Below are 22,243 nucleotides of genomic sequence, written 5' to 3' on the forward strand. Positions count from 1 at the left end.
TGGACAAAGAACAATGGAATGAACAACTGAGTATCTGTGTGTGGGGGGAAATAATTCTTAATTTTTACTTTATTTTTTGTAAGTAAATTCTAACATTTCTTAGACAGGATATCAAAAGCCATGAACTATAAAAGGAAAGTGGCAACTGGACTTTTTCAATATTAAAAGCTACTGCTCTTCAAAAAATATCATTTAAGGAAAATGAAAAGGCAAGTGACAGTGTGAGAAAATATTCATACCACGCAGATCTGACAAAGGATTTGTATCCAAAATTTGTAAAAAGCTTTCCAAACAACCCAATAAAGACAGGAAGAGGCGCTTCACCAAACAAGACATGTAAGTGGCCCAGGAACACACCCAGGATTCTCTGCGTCTTGATCGCCATCAAGGAAAGGCAAGTTAAATCCACAGTCACATACAATTACACGCCAAATAAAACAGCTACAATTTAAAAGTATTAAATTCTGTAGACGATATGGGGCAACTGGAACTCTCCTACACTGCTGGCAGGAATGTGAAAGAGCACGACACTTTGGGACATCGTTTGGCCGTCTCTTAAAAAGTTCAACCCATCTTTCTCTTCCTAACAGCCTAAATCTGAGAATGACTCAAATGCCCATCGCTAGGTAAGTGGGTAAAGAAAACGTAGTAAATCTGTATAATAGAATATCATTCAGCAATAGAAAGGAACGAACTACTGAAACCATACACACACCAACATGGATGACTCAAAAATACGTGATGGACAAGCACAACACATATTCTATGATCCCATTTACAGGAAATTTTAGCAAGGCGAAACTCATCTATAGTGATACAGAGCAGATCACTGGCAACGTTGGGACAGTGAGCTGGAACACACTGCAAAGGAGTATAAATTTAGGGGGTAATATTCTAGATCGTGGTTGTGATGGCACTTATACAAGTTCACAGATCTGTTAAAACTCCTAAAATTATGCACTTAGATGGGGTATGTTTTATCATGTAACACTCATGCTACATAAAGCTGGTTTTTAAAAAAACGAAATGAAATGTGAGCCAGTAAGTATGTGATGGTCAGATAGTTCCATCGCCCAATTTTACATTGTTTTCCCTAATGGTACTCACTCAAAGGTTACTTAATAAAAATAATACTCAAATGATAATAACTTTAAAGGTTATTCAAATAAAGACCCCTGGTAACCGGGGAGAATCAGAAACAATACAATTGCTTAAAATTTATATAAGCGACACATACCTCAAACGTGTATTTTTCTCTATTGTTAAAGAGCATTAAAATGGTCATCTGGAAAGTGGAGACCTGCAGTATGTGCTTCCGTGTATTAGAGCCAGTTACTTGGGCCCCTCCAACACCAACTTCGGATCCATCTTCCTGTTTCATTTTTTAAAAAATACAAACAAGACAGAATTATCTCGTGGTAACTTTAACAGTATGTTTGAAAGATAAGCACTGTAATATCCAACTGTTCCCAGAATAAAACTACCTAACTTATTCCTACATAAAAAGGAAACAGAACTTAAAAAAAATAGGTACGTGTATATGTACATATGCGCACACATGCACACACACACGCACACTCATTCATTATTTAGGACTGTCCTTTTTTTTTCCCATTATGAACATTTTAATATATCTGAGCAAGTAATGAATCAACAATTCCTTATAGTGATAGCTAAAATTATTTTAACAGTTCAGGATGGAATAAAAGACTTAAGAGACAACACTGTCATCATACTCCTACCAAAAGTAATAGGGGTTTCTTTCTGTGTGGTCTGATCACAGTAAGATCAAATAACAGCACAGGATGAGGGAAAAAAATCTCTGCCATCCTTAAGCCTGTTTCTGCTCTATGATTTAAGTACAAAGTAGAAAGTTAAGCCTTCAGCAATTAACATGCGAATTGTTTTTTAAAACCCACTATCTATTTAACCCAACTTCAAAAGAAAACATGATTATTTAGGAAAAAACCCTCTCCTTTAAAACAAAAGCAAGCAATAATTAAAAGCTGAGTTCGTTAGTATCCATAACCTTACTACTTACGCTCAAATATTTAATAGTGTCAAACATGAACTGTAAAGAATATTTTCCATTTCATTTAAGCATAAAAATTAGAACAGGTGTAGACATTAACAATATTTAAAAAAAGCGGGGGAGGGGGAGTTAGAGTAACTTCTATAAAACCATTAGGACTATTCTTAAAATACGGAATAAAACTGTTATTTGCTGCCTAGATGACAGTTCAGGTATTTTTCTTTTAATGTTTTTCTAAAAGATTTATTATTTATTACTTTCTTATTTGAAGGGAAATGACTTTGATTTGAATGATATCCAAGCAATGCAAGCAAGTTATTAGTCTAAACTTCACAACGTTGGATGTAAAAAAGCTATTACGTTTTTTAAACAAAAGCAATTCACTAGTGCCTTGCTAATTTTTAAAGTAAATACTTTTGTAGTATTTTGTACATCTCACAAATGCCATGTTAATTTTCCTGGTTTTGATTTACTGGAAACAAAGATTATAGGAGATGTGAGAATTCTGAAAAGGGACTAACAGCTTTCTATGCTCTTAAATAAGCTTTTATTAGCTTATGCAATACTGTCTCAAATCTAATCTTATACATAAAATGCATCATTATATTATTATACATTCCTGAAGGAAGGCTACTGAGTCTTCATAGTGTCCAATAAAGAACAGAAGGAAGGAAGTTAAAGCCAGTTTCCCCTTGTGAATATTTCAAACAGGTAGGAAAATAAGAGGAATACATAAATTACCCAGGTCAACAAAAATCAGAAATCAATTCCATAAACTAATTTCCAGTTACTTAATGTAAGTATGTTCCAACTGTCAACAGTTACCTTTTTAACTGGTCCGTAAAAGGTGGCATTGAGATCTGCAGAACCCATATGATGCTGGAGCGTGAGCTGTCGACCACTGTGTTTGGCTAAGTAAAACCTTTAGCAAATCAAACCAGGTTTTAGAGAGTCATGTAACTTACATATTTGAAATTATAAACTACAGGATAATAACCCTTAACAAGCGTCTATGTGTAAGGGCAGTATTAATTGCTATTAGTACACTTTGCCCCTGGCCTGCAGATCGGCTGCTACTGTCCCTAAGACCACTTTTCTCCACAGTAACCCAACAATCCGTTTGTTCTAAGCCATGGGCAGACGTCCACAATACAAAATACACTAAGGATGAAGACATTAGTAAACTGGCCCTTTGAAAAGAGTTTACACAACTCATTCTCACACATTAAAAAGCATGAAGAATACATTTGCCTTTTGAACACTAGGTAAAACATGAAGTACAGTCATCCTCAATCAGGAACACCACTAATGCTCAAGTTGATTTCAACTTTGGACAATTATGTGTACTTACAAATACAAAGTTTGATCTATGTTTACCTTCTGAATATCTCAAAAGCATGTCTTGGTGCTGGTGGGATGTTGCACTTTGGTGTGGCTGACTGAGTGGGCCAATATCCTGTTGTGAGCACCCGGACTGTGAGATCAACACCACCTAAAGATACCTGTGTAAAAGATAAAAAGATGTCCCCCACAAATCAACTAGGATTTGTTTTCCGTTCCATATAGACACTGTGTTAGAGTTATCCAAGTAGTTCGCTCCTTGTCCAATATCTAGCAAGTAAAACTTAACTTCTTAAAGGCTAGATCCATCAGTGTTTTCCAAATTTTAATTATCCTAGCAAATATTTGCCATGATTGCTTAAGATGTTGGCTTTAAAATAATGACCAAGAGAGAATTCTTACTATATAACCAAAAGTGTTAACGGTATCACTGAGAAGTATAAAGTTTTGGCCATTATGTCTTTTTAGATACAACGTCAAGGTGTCATGGAAGTATCATTTTAGAGAAAATTCTAAATCTTTCACCTTAAGGGTATCCACTTCTCATCTCATCTTTTACATATTTTTACCATCTTAACACACAACCTATTTCTAATATCTCATTCACATTTCCACCACATTAATCAAAACTTTCATGTTTTCACATGTAGTTCTTATTTTCACAGCCTCTGCAGAAGATGCTGCAGATCCAGTTCTACAAAGTGTGCTCCACAAATACTGTAAAATGGGTAACTATCTCTACAAAATAGATGCTAGCATTGCTGTCACAGTGAGGTATCTTCTTCCTTATCAACCCATTTCTAAAAAAACAAGAAAGCACATTAACAGTAACTTTTAAAGTTTCTATTTATTTTGAGAGAGAGAGAGAGAGAGAGCGCGCGTGCGCGCACGTGTGAGAGCGAGAGGGAGTACGGGGGAGGGGGAGAGACAGAGGGGGAGAGAATCCCCAGCAGGCTCCATACTGTCAACACGGAGCCTGATGCAGGGCCCGAACTCACAAACTGCGAGATCATGACCTGAGCAGAAACCAAGAGTTGGACGCTTTACTGACTGAGCCACTCAGGGGCCCCAACAGGAACTCTTAAGCGCAAATGAAATATTGTTATTGATATTCACAACTTGTTTTAAACCATTATTCCATATTTATCTAACCTGGATGATTAGTGATACAGATTTTTTTTTTTTAGTCTTTATTTTTTTGAGAGAGAGACAGAGCGTGAGCAGGGGAGGGGCAGAGAGAGAGGGAGAAACAGAATCTGAAGGAGACTCCAGGCTCTGAGCTGTCAGCACAGAGCCCAACGCGGGGCTTGAACTCACAGACTGTGAGGTCGTGACCTGAGCAGAAGTCAGACGCCTAACCGACTGAGCCACCCAGGCGCCCCAGTGATACAGATTTTTTTTTTTAAGGAGATAAATTTCATAAATATCAAGAAGTATGCCCCACTCAGATCTCCTGAAGAACTACTCAAGCAGCTGAAGCTAATAATCTTAGATAATGCACAGGAGAGATGACCACAGGAGACTCTTAGATGACGAACAGAGGTGGGCAGTGGCAGCAGTACATTTCCAAGTGGCAGTAATGGCGCCACAACTTGGCTCAATCCCTTCTCCCACATACCCATACATCTTGCTAATTTTCAAATCTTTCCTCAGAATGTCATTTTTTAAAGGAGGCCTTCCCTGACCACTCTGCCACTACAGATTTCCTATTACCTGTCACCTGCTAAGGTGCTATGTGCTTGTTTATCTCGTTCTCATCTGTGACCCAGATTAGAATGTAAGTTCCATCGTGGGAGGGAATTTTGTCTGTTCCATTCTCTGCTGTATACCCAGTGCCCAGAACAGTGCTTGGCATAGAAGGCACTTAATGAATTATTCATTAAGTGAGGGGAAAAAAAGGAAGAACCTCAAAGAAATATTCCTTCAGTGGTCTGCATCTCCTCTTCCTAGTTGTCTTAGTAAGTAATATTTTGAAGACATTCACCGTATATTCAAAGGCAGTACATGACAAGGGCAAGCGTACTGAGACTGAAGTAACAGAAACGGCTATTGAGTTAGGATACAACCTGCTGATATAAACAAATAGAAATATAATAGCAAGTCTGTTTTTCCTGCCCCTCTCTCAGTTTTTAAAATAAAAACACAAGAGAAGTGCCTGAGTGGCTCAGGCTGTTGAGCATCTGACTCCCGATTTTGGGTCAGGTACTGATCCCAGAATTGTGAGATCAAGCCCTACACTGGGCTCTGCGCTAGGCATGAAGCCTGCTTAAGATTCTCTCTCTTCCCCTCTGCCCGCCCCCTTCTCAAAAATAAACAAACTCTCTCTCAAAAATAAGCAAACGTTTAAAAAAATCTATGTGTAAGATTAGTGGAAGAAAAAAAATAAACAGGAAAAATAATTATATCTCATGAAAATATATTAGTGTATCAGAATTAAGTATAAATCTCTAAATAATCTAAAAAAGAAAAAACTACCTAGGATAATCGTATTATTCAGTTCCTGCCCAACCAAATTTCTATTTGTCACAGACTTGTATCTTTCCTGCTCTCAACCCTTCTCCACAATCAACTTTGAGGCAAATCATACAACTATATATAATGGGGAGAGACCAGAAGTCCCTCTAAGTCAGAATGCCTTAATATATATAAATGTCCATTTCTATAGAATTAGGTATTTTCACATAATTTGGCTTGTGATGACCAAGAGAAGTGATAGTCTGATATCTAAATGTCAGAGGAAATGACCTCCAAATTTTTTAAATGGCTGTTATGTCTTTTTTTTTTTTAATGTTTATTTAATTTTGAGAGAGTGAGACACAGAATCTGAAACAGGCTCCAGGCTCTGAGCTGTCAGCACAGAGCCCAATGCGGGGCTGGAACTCACGAACCATGAGAACATGACCTGAGCTGAAGCCAGACAATTAACCGACTGAGCCACCCAGGTGCCCCGGCTGTCATAGGTCTGAATTACGAAGTTGTATAAGGTCACTCGAGAAAAAAGGGAAAACCTGTGGAGTTCTCTAAACAGAAAGTTTAAGGTGAAGCTGAAAAACAGAGGGGAGGGGAGGGAAGGGGAGAGAAAGAGAATAAAAAGAAAATTCTGAACTTCATTAAACCCTCACAAAAACCCCATCAGACTCCAAAGCTGTTTAAAGCTGCAGCTTTACTGTCTTCCAGGAGGCACAATACAAAACCACATTTACAACACATTAATGTCAGCATTTTTATACTCTTGATCATTCCCTAGGGGCTCTGAGAATGTCAGACTCCCTTTATGCTGATCTTATGGATGAGAATACTGAGGTATAGGAAGGTCAGGCAACGATTCGAGGATAGCACAATCCTGGGGGTAAGGTGAGAGGAAGAGTGTAAAACTCAGCAAGTCTGCCCAGGCCCCATATTCTTTCCACAATCTGTAATGGTTACGACAGTGAAATCATTCTATCAAAGTTTCAGAACACTCCTTCAAGGAGAGAGGATAAACTAAATTTTAGAAGAGAAAGAAAAACCTACTTTAACAGTAATAGTTAAAAGAATGCTTATATGGCAGAAAACGATCTTTAAAGTATGCACAGACAATACAAATGTTGCCACTAACATCTGAAGAAATGACACCAGCAGTTATCTGATACATGGATGAAAATGCCCATTACAAAAGACTTCACACAGATACACACATACAAGTAGAAATTAATGGACAATCTTACCCCAGTTGCCTGTAGATGCTGCCTGAATTCATCCATAGTTGTGTTTGAGATGCTCATATCCCGAAACATTCCTTCCAGTTTTGATGTGAACTGACATCCACATTCAGTCTGTGGAAGAAAAACACAAATATGCACAAATAAACCATGGATTTTTCTATCAGCGAATGTGCAAAGAAATAAATTAACCATGGAGTTTTCTATGAGTGAACGTACAAAGAAATTCTTCCACGTTGCTGACATCCTTTCTAAACCTTTCCAATAGTTGCTCTATGCCTGTGGGCACCCAACTTAGCGGATTTAAGAACAGTGTATTTAAGAATAACCCACGAATAAAATGCAGGTTCCCAGACTCTTTCGGAGATTCCAATACACCTCATCAAAGGTAGGGACTGGTACTCTACGTTTTTAACAGGCACCCCAGGCGACAGGAGTACAGGTGGTCTATGAACCGCACTCTGTGAAAATGAAACTACACAGTGATACTTTTTAGTATTTCCCTTGCACTAATCCTCCCCCAAATCTCCATGAATGTATCCTGCCACACCAAGAGAAATTTCAGCAAACTCTGAATGTCTCAGAACCTAAGCAAATCTAAGTGCAATCTGCTGTAAAACATCTAGCTTTATTAATTTATAGAAATATTTTACATCAATTAAACATTTTCTAACTGCATGTTGGCGTTCAATCACATAACAAACATTAGTTAGGTGCACATCATTCCAGTTTATATATACACCTTACCTTTAACTTAGATATCATATTTTTTTCAGAGTCATCAGAAACACTTTTATTTGTGAGAAGTCTCCTTGCCAAGTGTTGTTTATAATAACGTTCAAATACATCTTTTTCTTGCATAAACCTAAAAAGGACCATTGCCTTATCCAATATTGTTTCTACTTCCTGTTCTGTTAGCTGCAAAACCAATTAAAAGACAATTTAGTAATTATAAAATTTTAGTTCTACAAAAATCGCACCACAGTTCATCTGCAGTTATAAGACTGATAACAAATGTGGGCTGGTTGAGAGATGTCAGAAGGAGGGACCCAGCTGGAGAACGTGCCTCCTCCTTCAGAGCAGCCCCATTCTTAAGTCCTCATCTAGTGTAGCACAGTTCAGGGGACAGGGCAGAGTTCTTTCCCCTCCCTAGAGGGCTACCACTGAATGCAGCAATGAGGTGATAATGGCTGCAGTAAAGGATGACTGAGAACAAATGAAATGAAATTCTAATCACAAAAAAGAATATTACAATGCTTTTCCATAGTATTTAGGCAGAGATTTATATGGGCAAAAGACAGGTATTTTGATGCAAGCTCATTCAAAATCTCAATTGTGCAAGCAGAAGGGTAATAATAATTGGCTGTAGCTCAAAAACTAAAAAGGCCCCTGCCCTCATCTTTTAAGTAAGGGTAAGATGCTATTATAGCCAATTAAGCATATATTTAAAAAATATGGAAGACGAAATGGTCTTTCCTATGGTGATCTTCCTCTTGTCTGTGCTTCTGTGCTTGGAAAACCTGCATTTATTGCTTTTCCCTTTTGCCTCACAAATTCTAAGAAGAAGTTAAAAAGACCAATGCATGTGTGACAACAACATGCTTAATATAATAAGCATATATAATTATATATAATATAATGAGCCTGATATATAATAAAGGCTCTCAAGCTACTTTCTGGTAGCTATTCTAATCTACTCCTTCAAATTCTAGGCATCCAAGAGTTGTTGGATACACAACACCCAGGACAAGGTGACAACAGCAACATCCCAAGCTATGCATTAGTGCGGTCTTCTAGTCGCCTCTCATCTCTACAGCATATCTAACCCTCATAGTCTATAAAGACTGTTTTAACAACTGTGACTGTGTAGTTGCTTGGTTTTGGTATAAATTATACATTAAGTGAAATGTCAAAGGACTTTGGACCATTTCAAATACCTTAAGCAATCCTTTTCAAAGATCACAGCACACATTTAAGCACAGCAAAGGGCTAGGCTTAATTTTATGTCTACAGAATTCCCTAATTTTCTATTTTGTAGTTCCTAATTTTGTATACAATTTTAAATCTAGAAATACAATTTCATGTGTTTTCAAATGCATTAATACTTACCCCTTTGACTCCCTTTTTCAGCTTATCATCAATAAATAATGAGAGGTATTCAGGGGACCTGGAGTTGAGGTTGAGAAAATACTCAAAGTCACCCGCAATAGTTTGTTTAAAGAGCCGGTCATTATTGAACGATTCCTGGAGGAAGCGATCAAACCTACTCTTCAGATCCAATAAGCCCTTCCAAATAAAAACAAAGAAATCAGGATACATCATAATAATTTTTTTCTATAAACAAGACACATACGATCAGGTATGTGTGCCTTAAGTTTGCGGGCTACAAATGTGTGCGCTCAGTGTTAAACTTACAGGTTCCATGTTATTATTTTCAAGCCTAGATCTAAGCCTGTATTCAAAATGTCAGCCATGAGGGAGCAGCCTGTTTGCTATTCACGTATCACTCTACCAAAGACGTCTAAGAGCTTCTGCACCGCTTCTCCTCATCCTTCCCTGTCCTGACTGAATGGATACAGCCCAAGAAAATCAGCTTTAAAAACGCACAAAAAAAAGCTGGTTATTTATACTGAAACATGAAAAACCTGAGGCATAATTTATTCACAGTATTGCTTAAAAGAAAACATTTTAGAACAAAAAGGATTTAATTGAGAAGTTATTTTTTCTAATACCCGGAGTGTGAACACTGAAGCATAGGAAAAAGTAATAACTTTCATTCTTGAGACCATGTAAATAAGATCTTCAACAAGCAGGTTAATTAATAAATGAAAAGCAGCCGCTGAGTTCGGTTCCCAGATATAAATATACACACTTTGCAAAATTCTAAACTATTTAGGAGAAGTAGACATACTTTTCCACTGGGACAATGAAGGTAAAAAAACACGTAATACATACAGCTTAGTAAAAGTGACCTTTCTTTTTTAATTTTTTTTTTTTTAATGTTTATTTATTTTTTTTGACAGAAAGAGAGAGCATGAGCAGGGGACGGGCAGAGAGAGAGGAAGACACAGAATCCGAGGCAGGCTCCAGGCTCTGAGCTGTCAGCATAGAGCCCGACACGGGGCTTGAACTCATGGATTGTGAGATCATGACCTGAGCCGAAGTCAGACGCTCAACCGACTGAGCCACCCAGGCGCACCAGTAAAAGTGACCTTTCTATTAGCAGGTGTCAAGTTACTACAAACATACAGAGATTCTGCTGTATTCACTCACCTGGATATAGTCAACAGGATTCTTTCCTTCTCCTTCCTCAGAAACAAGGGCTTTACCCTGCTCCCTCAAATAGGAACTCATACACTCACACATTGTTTTCAAGCCATTTGGCACGCGACTAAATAACTTGTACATGCAAGCGAGGTCTGCAATCAGAAAGAACATAAAAATCGGCTACATTAAAGATTAAGGGAAAAAATGTGAATCTCTGTTCATTCTGATTTGTGAAACTTAAAGAAGCTTATCACTACTACTCGCTGACCATGCGAAAAATTACTAGAAAACATCCAGCAAAATAGACAAAAGGAAAAAAAAATTAGGCTGGCTAATGGTTATTATTGCAATTTATGAAATACAGCTTTCAGATAAGATGCTTTGAGAGCATTAATAAGATGTCTCAGCAAATTTCAGTTTACGTGGAATATGCCTACACAGTGTAATGAGAAAGCCACAAAAAAAAGAAAACTGTAATTTTGAGTTCCTATACAATTCTAATCTAGAACCCAATCATATACTATGAAATGTCTATCAAAAGGATAACTTTAAGGATAACTTTATGGATTCATTAGTAGTCAACATAATAAGAACCAATGAAAAGTCTTACAGATATTTTTAGGTATGTCTATCTCAAAGTTCAAACAATAACATGATAATTAAAACAAAACAAAACAAAACAAAACAAAATAAAATAAAATAAACTATACTAGGATTTATTTCATTACACACCATGGTAAAGTGTATATGATATTTATGATATTTATAGTTTTATATGTTCCTATTCCTTAGTATTTTCCTCAAAACAATCCCTAACATTTTCCAGGGGATGTCCTAGGCCAATACTTGTATTTTAAAACTTGGTATCTCACTATATTGTTTTTATTTAGAATGAAAGTTCTGGACTCTGTCCATTTTGTATATCATTTTTCACAAGATCAAAACGTGGAGGTAGGGGCGCCTGGGTGGCTCAGTCTTGGTTAAGTGCCCAACTTTGGCTCAGGTCATGATCTCACGGCTATTGAGTTCAAGCCCCACATCAGGCTCAGTGCTGACAGCTCAGAGCCTGGAGCCTGCTTCGGATTCTGTGTCTCCCTCTCTCTCTGCTCCTCCCCTGCTCGTGCTCTCTCAAAAATAAATAAACATTAAAAAAAAATTTTTTTAATGTGGAGGTAAAATGCTTTGTTTCCCGTATGTCTGGGGTTTCTCTGAAACTTACTGGGAGACTCTAAGTGTAAGGACTGTACAATAATATAAAAAAAGTTTTATCATCAAGAACTTTTGAAATGGAAGTTAGAATAGCAGCTTCTAGATCGGGGGCTGGGAAATTTTTTTCTGGAAAGTGCCAGACAGTAAATATTTTATAGACTTGTGGGCCATATGGTCTCTCTTGCAACTACTTCAGTTCTGCCACTGTAACAAGAAAGAAGCCACATATAACACATAAATAAATGGGCATGACTGTGTTGCCATAAAACTTTATTTATGGACACTGATATCTAAAAATTTATGTAGTTTTCATAAGCAATAAAACGTTATTTTTCTTTTGATGGGGGGGGGCTCTAATCAAACTGCTGGTGGGCCAAGCTTGACAGACAGGCTATAATTTAGATCCTAATACTGAAGTTTTTCGTATTTGAGAAATACTTAGAAGCAAATGTTAGGAAAAAAGGGCTTCTAAAATTTGTTTCAGAGACTTTCAAAATCAAATTTTATTAAACACGAAGTTTTCAGCAATAATACACGTCCAAAGTCATCTCCACACAGCAAATCTTACAGTTTCTTACATTTGGCATAAATTACATCCAAATTTCCCATGTTAAAAACAGGTATTAAAAATGCAACAGTTGGGGCGCCTGGGTGGCTCAGTCAGTTGAGCGTCTGACTTTGGCTCAGGTCATGATCTCACGGTTTGTGAGTTCAAGCCCCACGTTGGGCTCTGTGCTGATAACTCAGAGCCTGGAGCCTGCTTTGGATTCTGTCTCTCTCTCTCTCTCTCTCTGCCCCTCCCCCAACTAGTGCTCTGTCTCTCAAAAATAAATAAATGTAAAAAAAATTTTTTTAAATTAAAAAATAAAAACGCACAGTAATTTATGGAGATTTACTATAGTAAATTTGGCATATCAAACCCATCTCTAACAAAATGGTTCCCAACTTGTCTATTTTGTTCCTCTGTTGTTACAGTTTTGCTCAATTATATGTTGCATATTTAACTATATGGAAATTAATACAATTTCACTGTACTGAATTCACCATATATAAATGTATGGTGTAGTGGGTAACGTGAAAGAGAAAATTAAAAATACTTGGGCATTCAAAAATCAAACGTTTTTGTACAAACTTAGTAAAATGAAGTGCTATTTGAATTTAAATTTCATAGAGCTATCTGCATCTAATAGCCAATCCAATTCAGCCTCCATTCATGGTCAGAAAGCTGTTTCACTTTCTGATTTATGAGACGCTTGGCTTCATAATGGTTAAGTTGTGCCTCTGACATATTCTTGACTTACTGCTCCAGAGCAGGGCCTAACACAATGAAGACATTTTGCAATTAGGTTCCTAGTGGGAAGCTGAAAAAATTGACACCAGCGTTTTAAAATTTAATTTACAATCACAGATAGCTGTTTACTTGCTAAAAACATTAAGTACTAGAGAACTATGGTTAGTATTCTGATATTTCTTCATTTATGTACTTATTAAGCACTTGCCATGTTGTCAGGCATACTTAATGCCTTTAACACAAGTCTCCATGCAGATTTCAGACATACTGTAATTTAGGTATGCCCAACAACCTCTCCATCAAACACTTCCTAAGCTCTACTCTCCAGCCAATTTAATTCACCCTCTCCCACCTTCCCCCAGGGTAGACAAGAAAACATTAACTCTAGATGAGCATTTAGATCAGGGTTTGTCCAACTATAGCCCCTGAACCAAATACAGCCCACTGTCCATTTTTGTGCATCTCATGAACTAAAAATGGTTTCTACATTTTTAAGTGGTTGGAAAAAAAAAAAAAATCAGTGTTTCATGGGAACACAGTCAAGTTAATCCATTTGTGCTACTGTCTATGCCTACTTTCTCACTATTACAACAAAGAGGAGTAGTTTACTGTATGGGCCTTTTACAAAAAAGTTTGCCAGCCCTTGACTTAGACTTTAGACATCCAGGGATAGCTTAGTTTAGAAAACATGACAAACATAATTTAAAAATGATTTTTTTTTTTTTTTGGCTTTTACAAAAGAAAACGTTTACCAGAAGCATCTTTTCTCTGGTTTAATAAAAACAACAAATTTACATACAACTTTCAGAAAGAAATATACAGAAATATAAGCATCTCAAAACAGAAAGCAAGAATCACACTTGAAGGCAGCACAGAAAACAACTTCCTTTCCTACCATCTTACTTTTCTCTCCTCTTATATCTACCTCTTTTTTAAGTGATTCACTTAAATATTGTTTTCATTCCCTGCAAGCTTACAACCTTGAGGCAATATGTGTTTCTTTTGTAATAAGTAAGCTGGCTAAAATACTAAGAGATCATCTAAGAAACAGGAAAATACCAAGAGTACCATGTTTATTTTTGAGAGAGAGGGCAAGCGAGTGCAAGTGGGGGAGGGGCAGGGAGGGAGACACAGATTCTGAAGCAGGCTCCAGGCTCTGAGCTGTCAGTACAGTACAGAGCCCAACGCGGGGCTCGAACTCACGGACCACAAGATCAAGACCTGAGCTGAAGTCGGACGTTTAACCGACTGAGCCACCCAGACACCCCTATTTTTTAACAGCATATTAGTGATTCCTAAAGTCATAGTTTTAAGTAAAACTTCAGAAATTAAGAATAAGGACAACATGACTGTTATTCTTTGATTTATGATTTCTCCTAAGGTACTTATCACAAAATATTGTTTTCAGGAAAAAAAGGGTAGAGGCACCTGGGTGGCTCAGTTGGTTGAACGTCTGACTTCAGCTCAGGTCATGATCTCGTGGTCCATGAGTTCGAGCCCCGCGATGGGCTCTGTGCTGACAGCTCAGAGCCTGCTTCAGATTCTTTACTCCCCTCTCTCTCTGCCCGCCCCACCCCCCACTCCTGTTCTGTCTCTGTCTCTCAAAAACGAATAAACATTTAAAAAATTTGAAAAAAAAAAAAAAAAAAGGGGGTAAATAGCCAACAAGAATAAATGCTACAGTTATCTCAAAACTGTGCTTTCACTTTTATGCAAGTTTCCTTTCTCTGAAGTCTGTAACTCTGGAGTTCTCAAAACCAGTCTACTAATTTATCTAAAATGTCACATGAAAGACACATAATTTTTGCATTTTCAACACCCTTATCACAACTAACTCCCAAAGGAAAGCCTATACAAATTTTATGATTGGAATGTCAGATTTTAAAACAATCACAAAAACGAGAGAGTACATGGCAATGAAGACAGTCCAACTCCCTTGTATATAAAAAGGACAGTAACAGAGGACCTCATTGGTCTCACCAATAACACAGACTTCTGGGTTAAGAAAAACACAAAAAATGAGGGAGAGTAAGATGAAAGAGGAAAAAAAGCCATTTAATTAAAAGAGACACCGAAAATCCACATTAATAAGTGTGGAGCTTTCCTGTTAAATCCTATCAAAGTAACAGCAGTTGATACATTAATGACACACACAACTTGAAAACTGACATTCATAACCTATTTTCATTATAGCAAAATAAAAAAAAAATACTAAGATCCTGGTAGAACTATAAACATTTAATTATTTTTCAATTGCTGATACTTACCTTCTGTCTTTCCATTTTTCAGCATATGTACTAGCCCAGAATTCTCCATTTCTACTATAGTTTTCATGTGCTTGGAAATGAGTTCCCTCTCAACCACCTTTACTATTGGCTCTTCGGTTGATTTGTCAAGGCAGTGCATCACCCGTTCTATTTCTTCATTAATTCTAGCTTCTACTTTCTTTATATATACTGAAGCACTGTTTTCTGCTAAAAATTTCTGGCTTTCCATCTGCAAATAAGAAACATGACTTTTTTGTTTTTAAATGTAGAAGCAAAATGCGTTTCTGCTTTTAAGTGGGTTTCTACAATCTAAATATCATTAGCACTATTAACATTTTATGTAGTTTCTTATCACACATACCCACATGGCTGAATTACATCCTTTAAAGCACTGATTACAGAAGAAAAATCAATACACTATCCTTAATCAGTGTTTTCAAACTTTGCCAATATACCTCCAATAACAGAAAAAGTGAGCAAATGCTAGTAAGGGTCAAAAGTACAGAACGGAGCATCTGACCCCAAGTCAGAGTAGGAAATTCTTCTTTGATTTGTTTTAATGTGTATAAATTATGCCTATAAGGATTTTTCATGTTTATCATACAGTTTTGCTCACACACTGCTAGTTACTAAAGTCCAAATGCCACCCACTCCCAGTCTCAAAGGAGCGTGTGTATTATGTACGTGTGTGCGCACGCGCGTGTCTATAAACTTATGATTGAGAAACAGAGCTTTTATGTAACTCTTAATCTTGTCTGCTAACACCAGCCTTACCGAAGTTCCACTAAATTATAAATGTTAACCCAGGTGATTTTAACCTATTTGATAGGAGGATTAACAAACACATCTAAGAATCACAAATCAGAAGACATGCTGATATAAACCATGTATAAAATTCAGTAACACGTTCCACTTTTTGACAACAAGTAGTTTTAATCCTTGAAAACAATCAAGTTTCTAAGAATAGACATTAACACACCAAATGAAACTCCAGGTAAGACCATCTTTCCACTCACTGTTAACAACAGTATGTACTATGTGTATACATACATGCATACACATTACTGCAGCACATCTGGGGATCTTGATGATTAATCTTCTCTTGGTATGTCGACAATGTAACGAAGGGAATTAAAACGAATGCACAGGTCAAAAATATCTAGAATGAGTTGCTGCATTCTTAGAAAATAGAAACTGTTTCCTACATTATGAAATTAATAGTTCATAAAGCACGGTCCAGGCTCACCAGTGCAGGCCACAAAGGTCTTCTTGATGGGCTACACACTAACTTAACAAACAAACAAACAAACAAACAAACAAACAAACAAAAAAGGCAGCAAGTCTATTCTTTATGTGTAAAGGACGCCAAAATTCACCATGTTCCATCTTTGTATACATCTCATGGCTCCTATGAATGACCTACTGAACTATTAAGAATTATTGTAACTTTGTATTCATTTATTTTTTAAAAAGCCTCCTACTGAAGTAAAAACTTTTAGTTAGTATTCAGCTAAGTCTGTTTTAACAACAGACTTAAAGCTCCTACTAGCAATGAGGTTTTCAGGAGGATGCATGGTTACCACGATCTTATAAATACGCCTTCCATTTTGTAACTTCATTACAAATTAGTACTAGTTTAACTTCACTTTTAGCAATTCAGTTGGTTTTGGGTGGTATATACTGCTGCAAGTTTCTATCAATTATACTTATGACCTCTAATTTCCTCATCAATAGTTTTTAAGATATAGATATACACAGACATATAGATATATATATGTGTCTGCGTGTGTGCGCGCCATGAGATCGTGCGTATTTCTATACTTATTTTACCAGTAACTTATATTCACAAAAGACTGAATAATGGGACTTCGTTAGTGATGCACTGCCTGTGAATTTATGGTAAATAATTTGTAACATATAAACATAATAAAATATTAAGGTTATGTCTAAGTTTGTATGTTTCATTACACATAATTTAAAAAATCATGTGTCTGAGTCCACACTCTTCAATTTTTCTTTAATGGGTTCCTTCCCTGGAATGTGAGAATGGGGAGTAGGTGGGGAGTAAGTGCGCTAAAGGGTATTTTTTGTACCCTCTTTCCCAAAAGGGCCTCAGTAGAAAAAGGTCAAATATTCAAATCAGTAACTGCACTCAGTAACTTTGAGAACATCTTCAAAGAGCATTTATTTAGATCTTCACTGATTACCTGAAAAAATTCTGCAGACATTTCCAAAAAAGGAGCTTCAAAATCTTCTTCATAGACGGATCGTCCTTCGAGACCTAAAATCATTAACATCTGGCAAGCATTTCTTATTGCGCCCCTGTCAAAAGAAGTTAAACCACTTGATCACCAAATTCCATTAAATATTCATGTAAAAAAACTTAACAGAACTTGTTACAAAGACTTTGAGAACATGTTTTAAATCAAAGTGACCCGTCTCCCATAAGCAACTTATTATACGTAAGGATGTGGAGTCATTTTAATTGGAAAGCATATCTTGACTGTACAGCTACTGATCTCAGGTTGTTCTCACATTGTTATAACCTTAAAATCTGCAAGAAAACATGTCTAAAATGTCTAAATATTCCTGTTTATGTAAAAATACAGAATATAAAAGGACTATGAGAAAGCAGGCAGGAGAAGTTACTTGACTCGGGCACAACACACAGCTACTCACAGGCATTATAATTTTTTTGTACCAAATGGCTTCCGGGCAATTCTGATCAAGCACCCAAGCCGAAATAAAAAAGAACTTCACAAGTCTTCCTCTAATAGCTTCTCTGAATACAGAGAAATAGAGAACGCAATCTTGTATGTTTCAAGCCACTCTTAACTGCAGTGTCACAAAAACTGGGCTGCAATCATGTAAGAAAGGGGGAGGGAATGTGACTTAACAGAAGGAGTACAGTATTTCTTAGTCATTGTAGACTATGTTCAACATTTTTCTTCAAATATGTTAAGAATGAAAGCTAGAGAGCCTTTTAAAGAAAAAGACAAAGAGAAGAAACAAAAAAGTTATCACACAGCAAAAAAGAACCAAATGCCAGCATGAAAAAAAATAAATGAAAAATAAAAAGAGAAGACTAATGGCTGATTTGCTTTTTTAAAAGTAAATTAAATAGAAGCTTAGGGTGGACTCTTCTAAAAATAGATATGTGCCTTAAGTTAAAATCTAGGTAACTTCGTTAATTGTGAAAAGATTTTTGAGGATTTTCACAATGTGCTGGACAATAAAACTTTTATTTCAATAGGATTACGAGAGCACATTGGTTCCCAAGACACAACCACTAAAAAACTAAACACTGAAGTAGAAAGAGATGATTATACCGATCTACAACTTCTCCTTTCCGCTCTCTTGCGATCATGTCCAATAGTGTTTGTCGTAGATGATCCCTAATACACCCATAACGTACAACTTGATCTCGAAAAATAATTAATCCCAAATTGTAGACATTCTCCACATTATTTTGTTGTACATATACACGGTCCTGCAGTTGAAACAAAATAACAGAAACACTGAGCACAACTCTTGCAAACATAAAAATAATCACCGTGAGCTACAATAATACAGGACCTAAAATTATAAAAGCGGTCCATTTTTTAGGTGAGAAACATTTCACACTATCTTAAGCAACACAGAATTTTCTAGCACCTCCCAACTTACATAAAAGTTGGTCTTTACAATTTACAAACAATTGGTTATATATAGTTGGTTGCCCATTTCACCTTAAGCAAAAAGGGGGTGGGGGAAGAAGGCACCAGCCGCAGGCAGAATACAGGTCAGCAGAAAGCAGGGGAGAAAGGGAGGCAGCAAGGTAGGCACATGCACATCTCCCTTTCTCTCCAAAGCCATACCATGCCCAAACATGGTTCTTGCTTTCTTAAATACCATACTTGAAGACCATATTCTCTGAAGAGCCAAAAGAAATACCGATCCATGTAACTGAAGTTGACTGCTTACTGGTAAATATTAAAAGGCTCTAATGCTTATAATACAGCAGCATTAAGTATTACATAATTAAAACGCTTCTAGTTACCGTCCTTTCAAACAGATTACTTGCAGTCCTCTTATTTTCAAGTTCTTGCCAACTTGATTACAGGTGTCTCACTCTATAGAGCACATACAATCCAGAATTATTGGCTATAGAAGTCCTATTTTGTGCATTATTTGCAAATCCACATTTGCACCAAAACACACCGGAATACTGTTTTAATTCACAAAGGATTAACAAGAGAATTCCTTTCTGTTCTTAACCAGGATCTCTCTGGGCTTTGGTGAGTCTCTGAAGAACTAAAAATTGTAAAATTACTGTGTGTTTGCTGGTACATAAGTATTTTAGAAACAGAGCCCATAGCTTTCACCAGGTTCTTAAAGGCATTTGCAATCCAAAACCAGTTAAGAACCACAGCAAACTGTGATCCTGGAACTTTTAAAAGGCACACTATCATTGCAAGCAACACCAAACAAAGCTACCAGGTGAACATTAACAGAAGCTGGACCACTATCAGCGACGCAACTAAAATGGCACTGACCACATCCTATCCTCCCGACAGTTTTAACTCAATTCTCCAGGAGTAGCACTCTCTTCATGTGACCGCACTCCTCCGACCTTATTTCATTCAGCTCCCCCAAGGGTACACACCTAATGGCTACAAGGAAAGCCACTCTGATTAGTATCTTCGCCGCTCACATTTCTACATTCCATACCATCTCAGCACAAGCTCACGTTTTCAAAACCGTGCATCCAAGTTAGTACGTTCAAAGTTTTCACTGATGACTCTCCAGTAGATTTTCTTTCCTTCTTCTTCTTTTTTTTTTTCTTTTTAACAGGCTTGGACCTTTTTTCCCTTGTATAAAACTATGTGGTGCCCACAGCTGGAGCCTGGGTCCTCTGCATGGAGACTCTGGTGTGAGTCTTTCCAAGAGGTCAGTGAATTCCTGACAGGGAATTGGTGAACACAGTCTTTCCAGACATCAGGGGTGAGGCAGCTGTAGGTCTTGGAAATGGATCAAATGTGGCCTTGGCAAAGCTGCCCAGGGTGGCAGTGCAGCCCCTAGCTGAGGGGCAGCAGTCGTCAATACGAGCCACCATCAGTAGCTTCTTGGGCACAGGGGCTGAGACAATGGCAGCGCCTCTGGAGGCAGGGATGAAGAGCCACGGTGGCCGGTCATCTTGCACGGAACAGTGTGGGGCTTGTTGATCTTGTTCCCCCCAGGAACCCTGCCACACAGGGACACTAGAAAAGCTTGGCCAGGATGATGACCCCAAGGATGGCAGTGGCTACCTCCCTGGAGGACTTAACACCCGGACCAACGTGTCCGATGATAATCTCGGATGGCAACGAACGCCTTGAACCTGGCCTGCGGGCCAGCGCAGGTCTGCTGCTGCACAGGTATTATCTTCAAAACCTCATTCTTAAGGGATGCTCCCAGGAAAAAGTCAATGACCTCGGATTCTTTGATGGGCAGGGAAGAGCGCGAGATCTCCTCCAGGGACTTCACCTTCACGTCCTTGATCAGGTGGCTCAGCTTGGTGATGGGGATCCGTTCCCTGTTTTCCGCCTTGCCTTTGCAAGCTCCGTGGCCCCGGCCTCACCCCAACCACCAACCACCGTCGTGACCCCAAGCCCCGATGGCACTGCCAAAGCCAACGAGGGAGACTCTGTGGCCTCCTAATCCAGGGCCACGGGCCCTCTGGCAGCACCAGTGTCTTCTCTCATTTGGTGTTTTCTTTCTCTGGTAGATACTTTTTTTTTTTAATGTTACTTAAAAACATTTTTTTAACGTTTTATTCTGAGAGAGAGAGAGAGAGAGAGAGAGAGAGCGAGCGCACACACACACTCGTTGAGTGTGGGGGGGGGGGGGGCGGGGAAGAGAGGGAGGGAGACATAGAATCCGAATCAGACTCCAGGCTCTGAGATGTCAGCACAGAGCCTGACGCGGGGCCTGAACCCGGGAACCTTGAAATCAATGTCCTGAGCCAAAGTCGGACTCTCAACTGACTGAGCCCTGCAGGTGTCCCATCTCTCTGGGAGATTCTTAAACTTCACACTTCCATCTCAAGATCTTAAATTCTGAGTGTCTCCTGACTGCACCCTTCCTCCTTTCTGACGGCCTTGTTTTGTAGGTACTGAAGCAACTCTCTACTCCCCTGCAGGCTTAGTCCTCTCCTACTATCATCCTGACTTTGGCTTACTTTTCTGCATAAAATGAGACACATTCGGGGTGCCTGGTGGCTCAGTTGGCTGAGCATCCGAACGTGGCTCAGGTCACGATCTCACAATTCATGAGTTCGAGTCCCTGTGTTGTGCTCTCTGCTGTCAGCACGACTGCTGCTTCGGATCCTCTGTCCCCTTCCCTTGCCTCCCCCCACTCTCTCTCTGAAAAATAAACATTAATAAAATAAAACAAGATACATTCAATAAAAGTCATAAATCTAAAAATTTTTAAAGCAACAAGAATCCTTTTTATTATCAAAATATTCTATCACATAAGTTATTTATAAATTTGATGTTTATATAGTTTTGAATAGTACCATATACAGAATCACTCTCACCCTATGGGATCAAAACCACTGACTGGCTGCTTAATTGCAGACAGGTGGTAAAAGAAAAACAAGCATACACACACGTCTGCATCTTAAAATTTTTACTTTAAAACATAATACATGTTCATAGAGATATCAAGACTTTTGTCTTTGAACATGAATCCTGTGATTAGAGTTCAGTGTTACCTTTCTTACACACACCCTCACCTAATAGACTTTTCTACTTTGTTTCATTAAGACGGAGCATGAACTAGAGACATTTGTGAAGCTGTATGAATGTAAAAACAGTCCTTCTAGATTTTTACAATCCCCACTCCAGTCTTTTAAATTACCCACACTTAATTCGAACCAATATTTAGTGATTAGCCTTTGTCAAGTCTTTCTAAAACATCCAATCTGTTTACCAAGAAATTCTACTGCTTCTAACACCATTTTATTGGTTTACACAATATTAAGTTATGTAATAACAGGTACAAGTGGCATAAACAGGTTTGAAAATGAATGCAAAAAACTCTCAGTAAACACAAAGCTCGACTGGTGAGAGCAAAATAGAGAAGATATACTAAAAGTAGTGAAATAGCAGTG

The 22,243-nt window shown here is 37.9% G+C and overlaps 1 protein-coding gene and 1 pseudogene across 3 annotated transcripts in view; both read right to left on the reverse strand.

Moving 5' to 3' along the window:
• Window positions 1-22,243, reverse strand: part of CUL3 (cullin 3) — a 96,281-nt gene that overhangs the window by 13,950 nt on the left and 60,088 nt on the right. For all 3 annotated transcript variants that reach the window (XM_045481467.1, XM_045481466.1, XM_045481468.1), the window contains 10 exons: window positions 18,438-18,598; window positions 17,316-17,430; window positions 15,109-15,337; window positions 10,348-10,493; window positions 9,184-9,360; window positions 7,822-7,992; window positions 7,081-7,188; window positions 3,410-3,534; window positions 2,858-2,954; window positions 1,238-1,372 (listed from right to left, as the gene is read on the reverse strand). In XM_045481467.1, the coding sequence (XP_045337423.1) occupies window positions 1,238-1,372; window positions 2,858-2,954; window positions 3,410-3,534; window positions 7,081-7,188; window positions 7,822-7,992; window positions 9,184-9,360; window positions 10,348-10,493; window positions 15,109-15,337; window positions 17,316-17,430; window positions 18,438-18,598 (1,464 nt within the window). The remainder of the gene's footprint in view (window positions 1-1,237; window positions 1,373-2,857; window positions 2,955-3,409; window positions 3,535-7,080; window positions 7,189-7,821; window positions 7,993-9,183; window positions 9,361-10,347; window positions 10,494-15,108; window positions 15,338-17,315; window positions 17,431-18,437; window positions 18,599-22,243) is intronic.
• LOC123599552 lies at window positions 19,937-20,831 on the reverse strand (annotated as a pseudogene).

The sequence above is a fragment of the Leopardus geoffroyi genome, chromosome C1, assembly GCF_018350155.1.
Source record: "Leopardus geoffroyi isolate Oge1 chromosome C1, O.geoffroyi_Oge1_pat1.0, whole genome shotgun sequence".
Lineage (NCBI taxonomy): Eukaryota > Metazoa > Chordata > Mammalia > Carnivora > Felidae > Leopardus > Leopardus geoffroyi.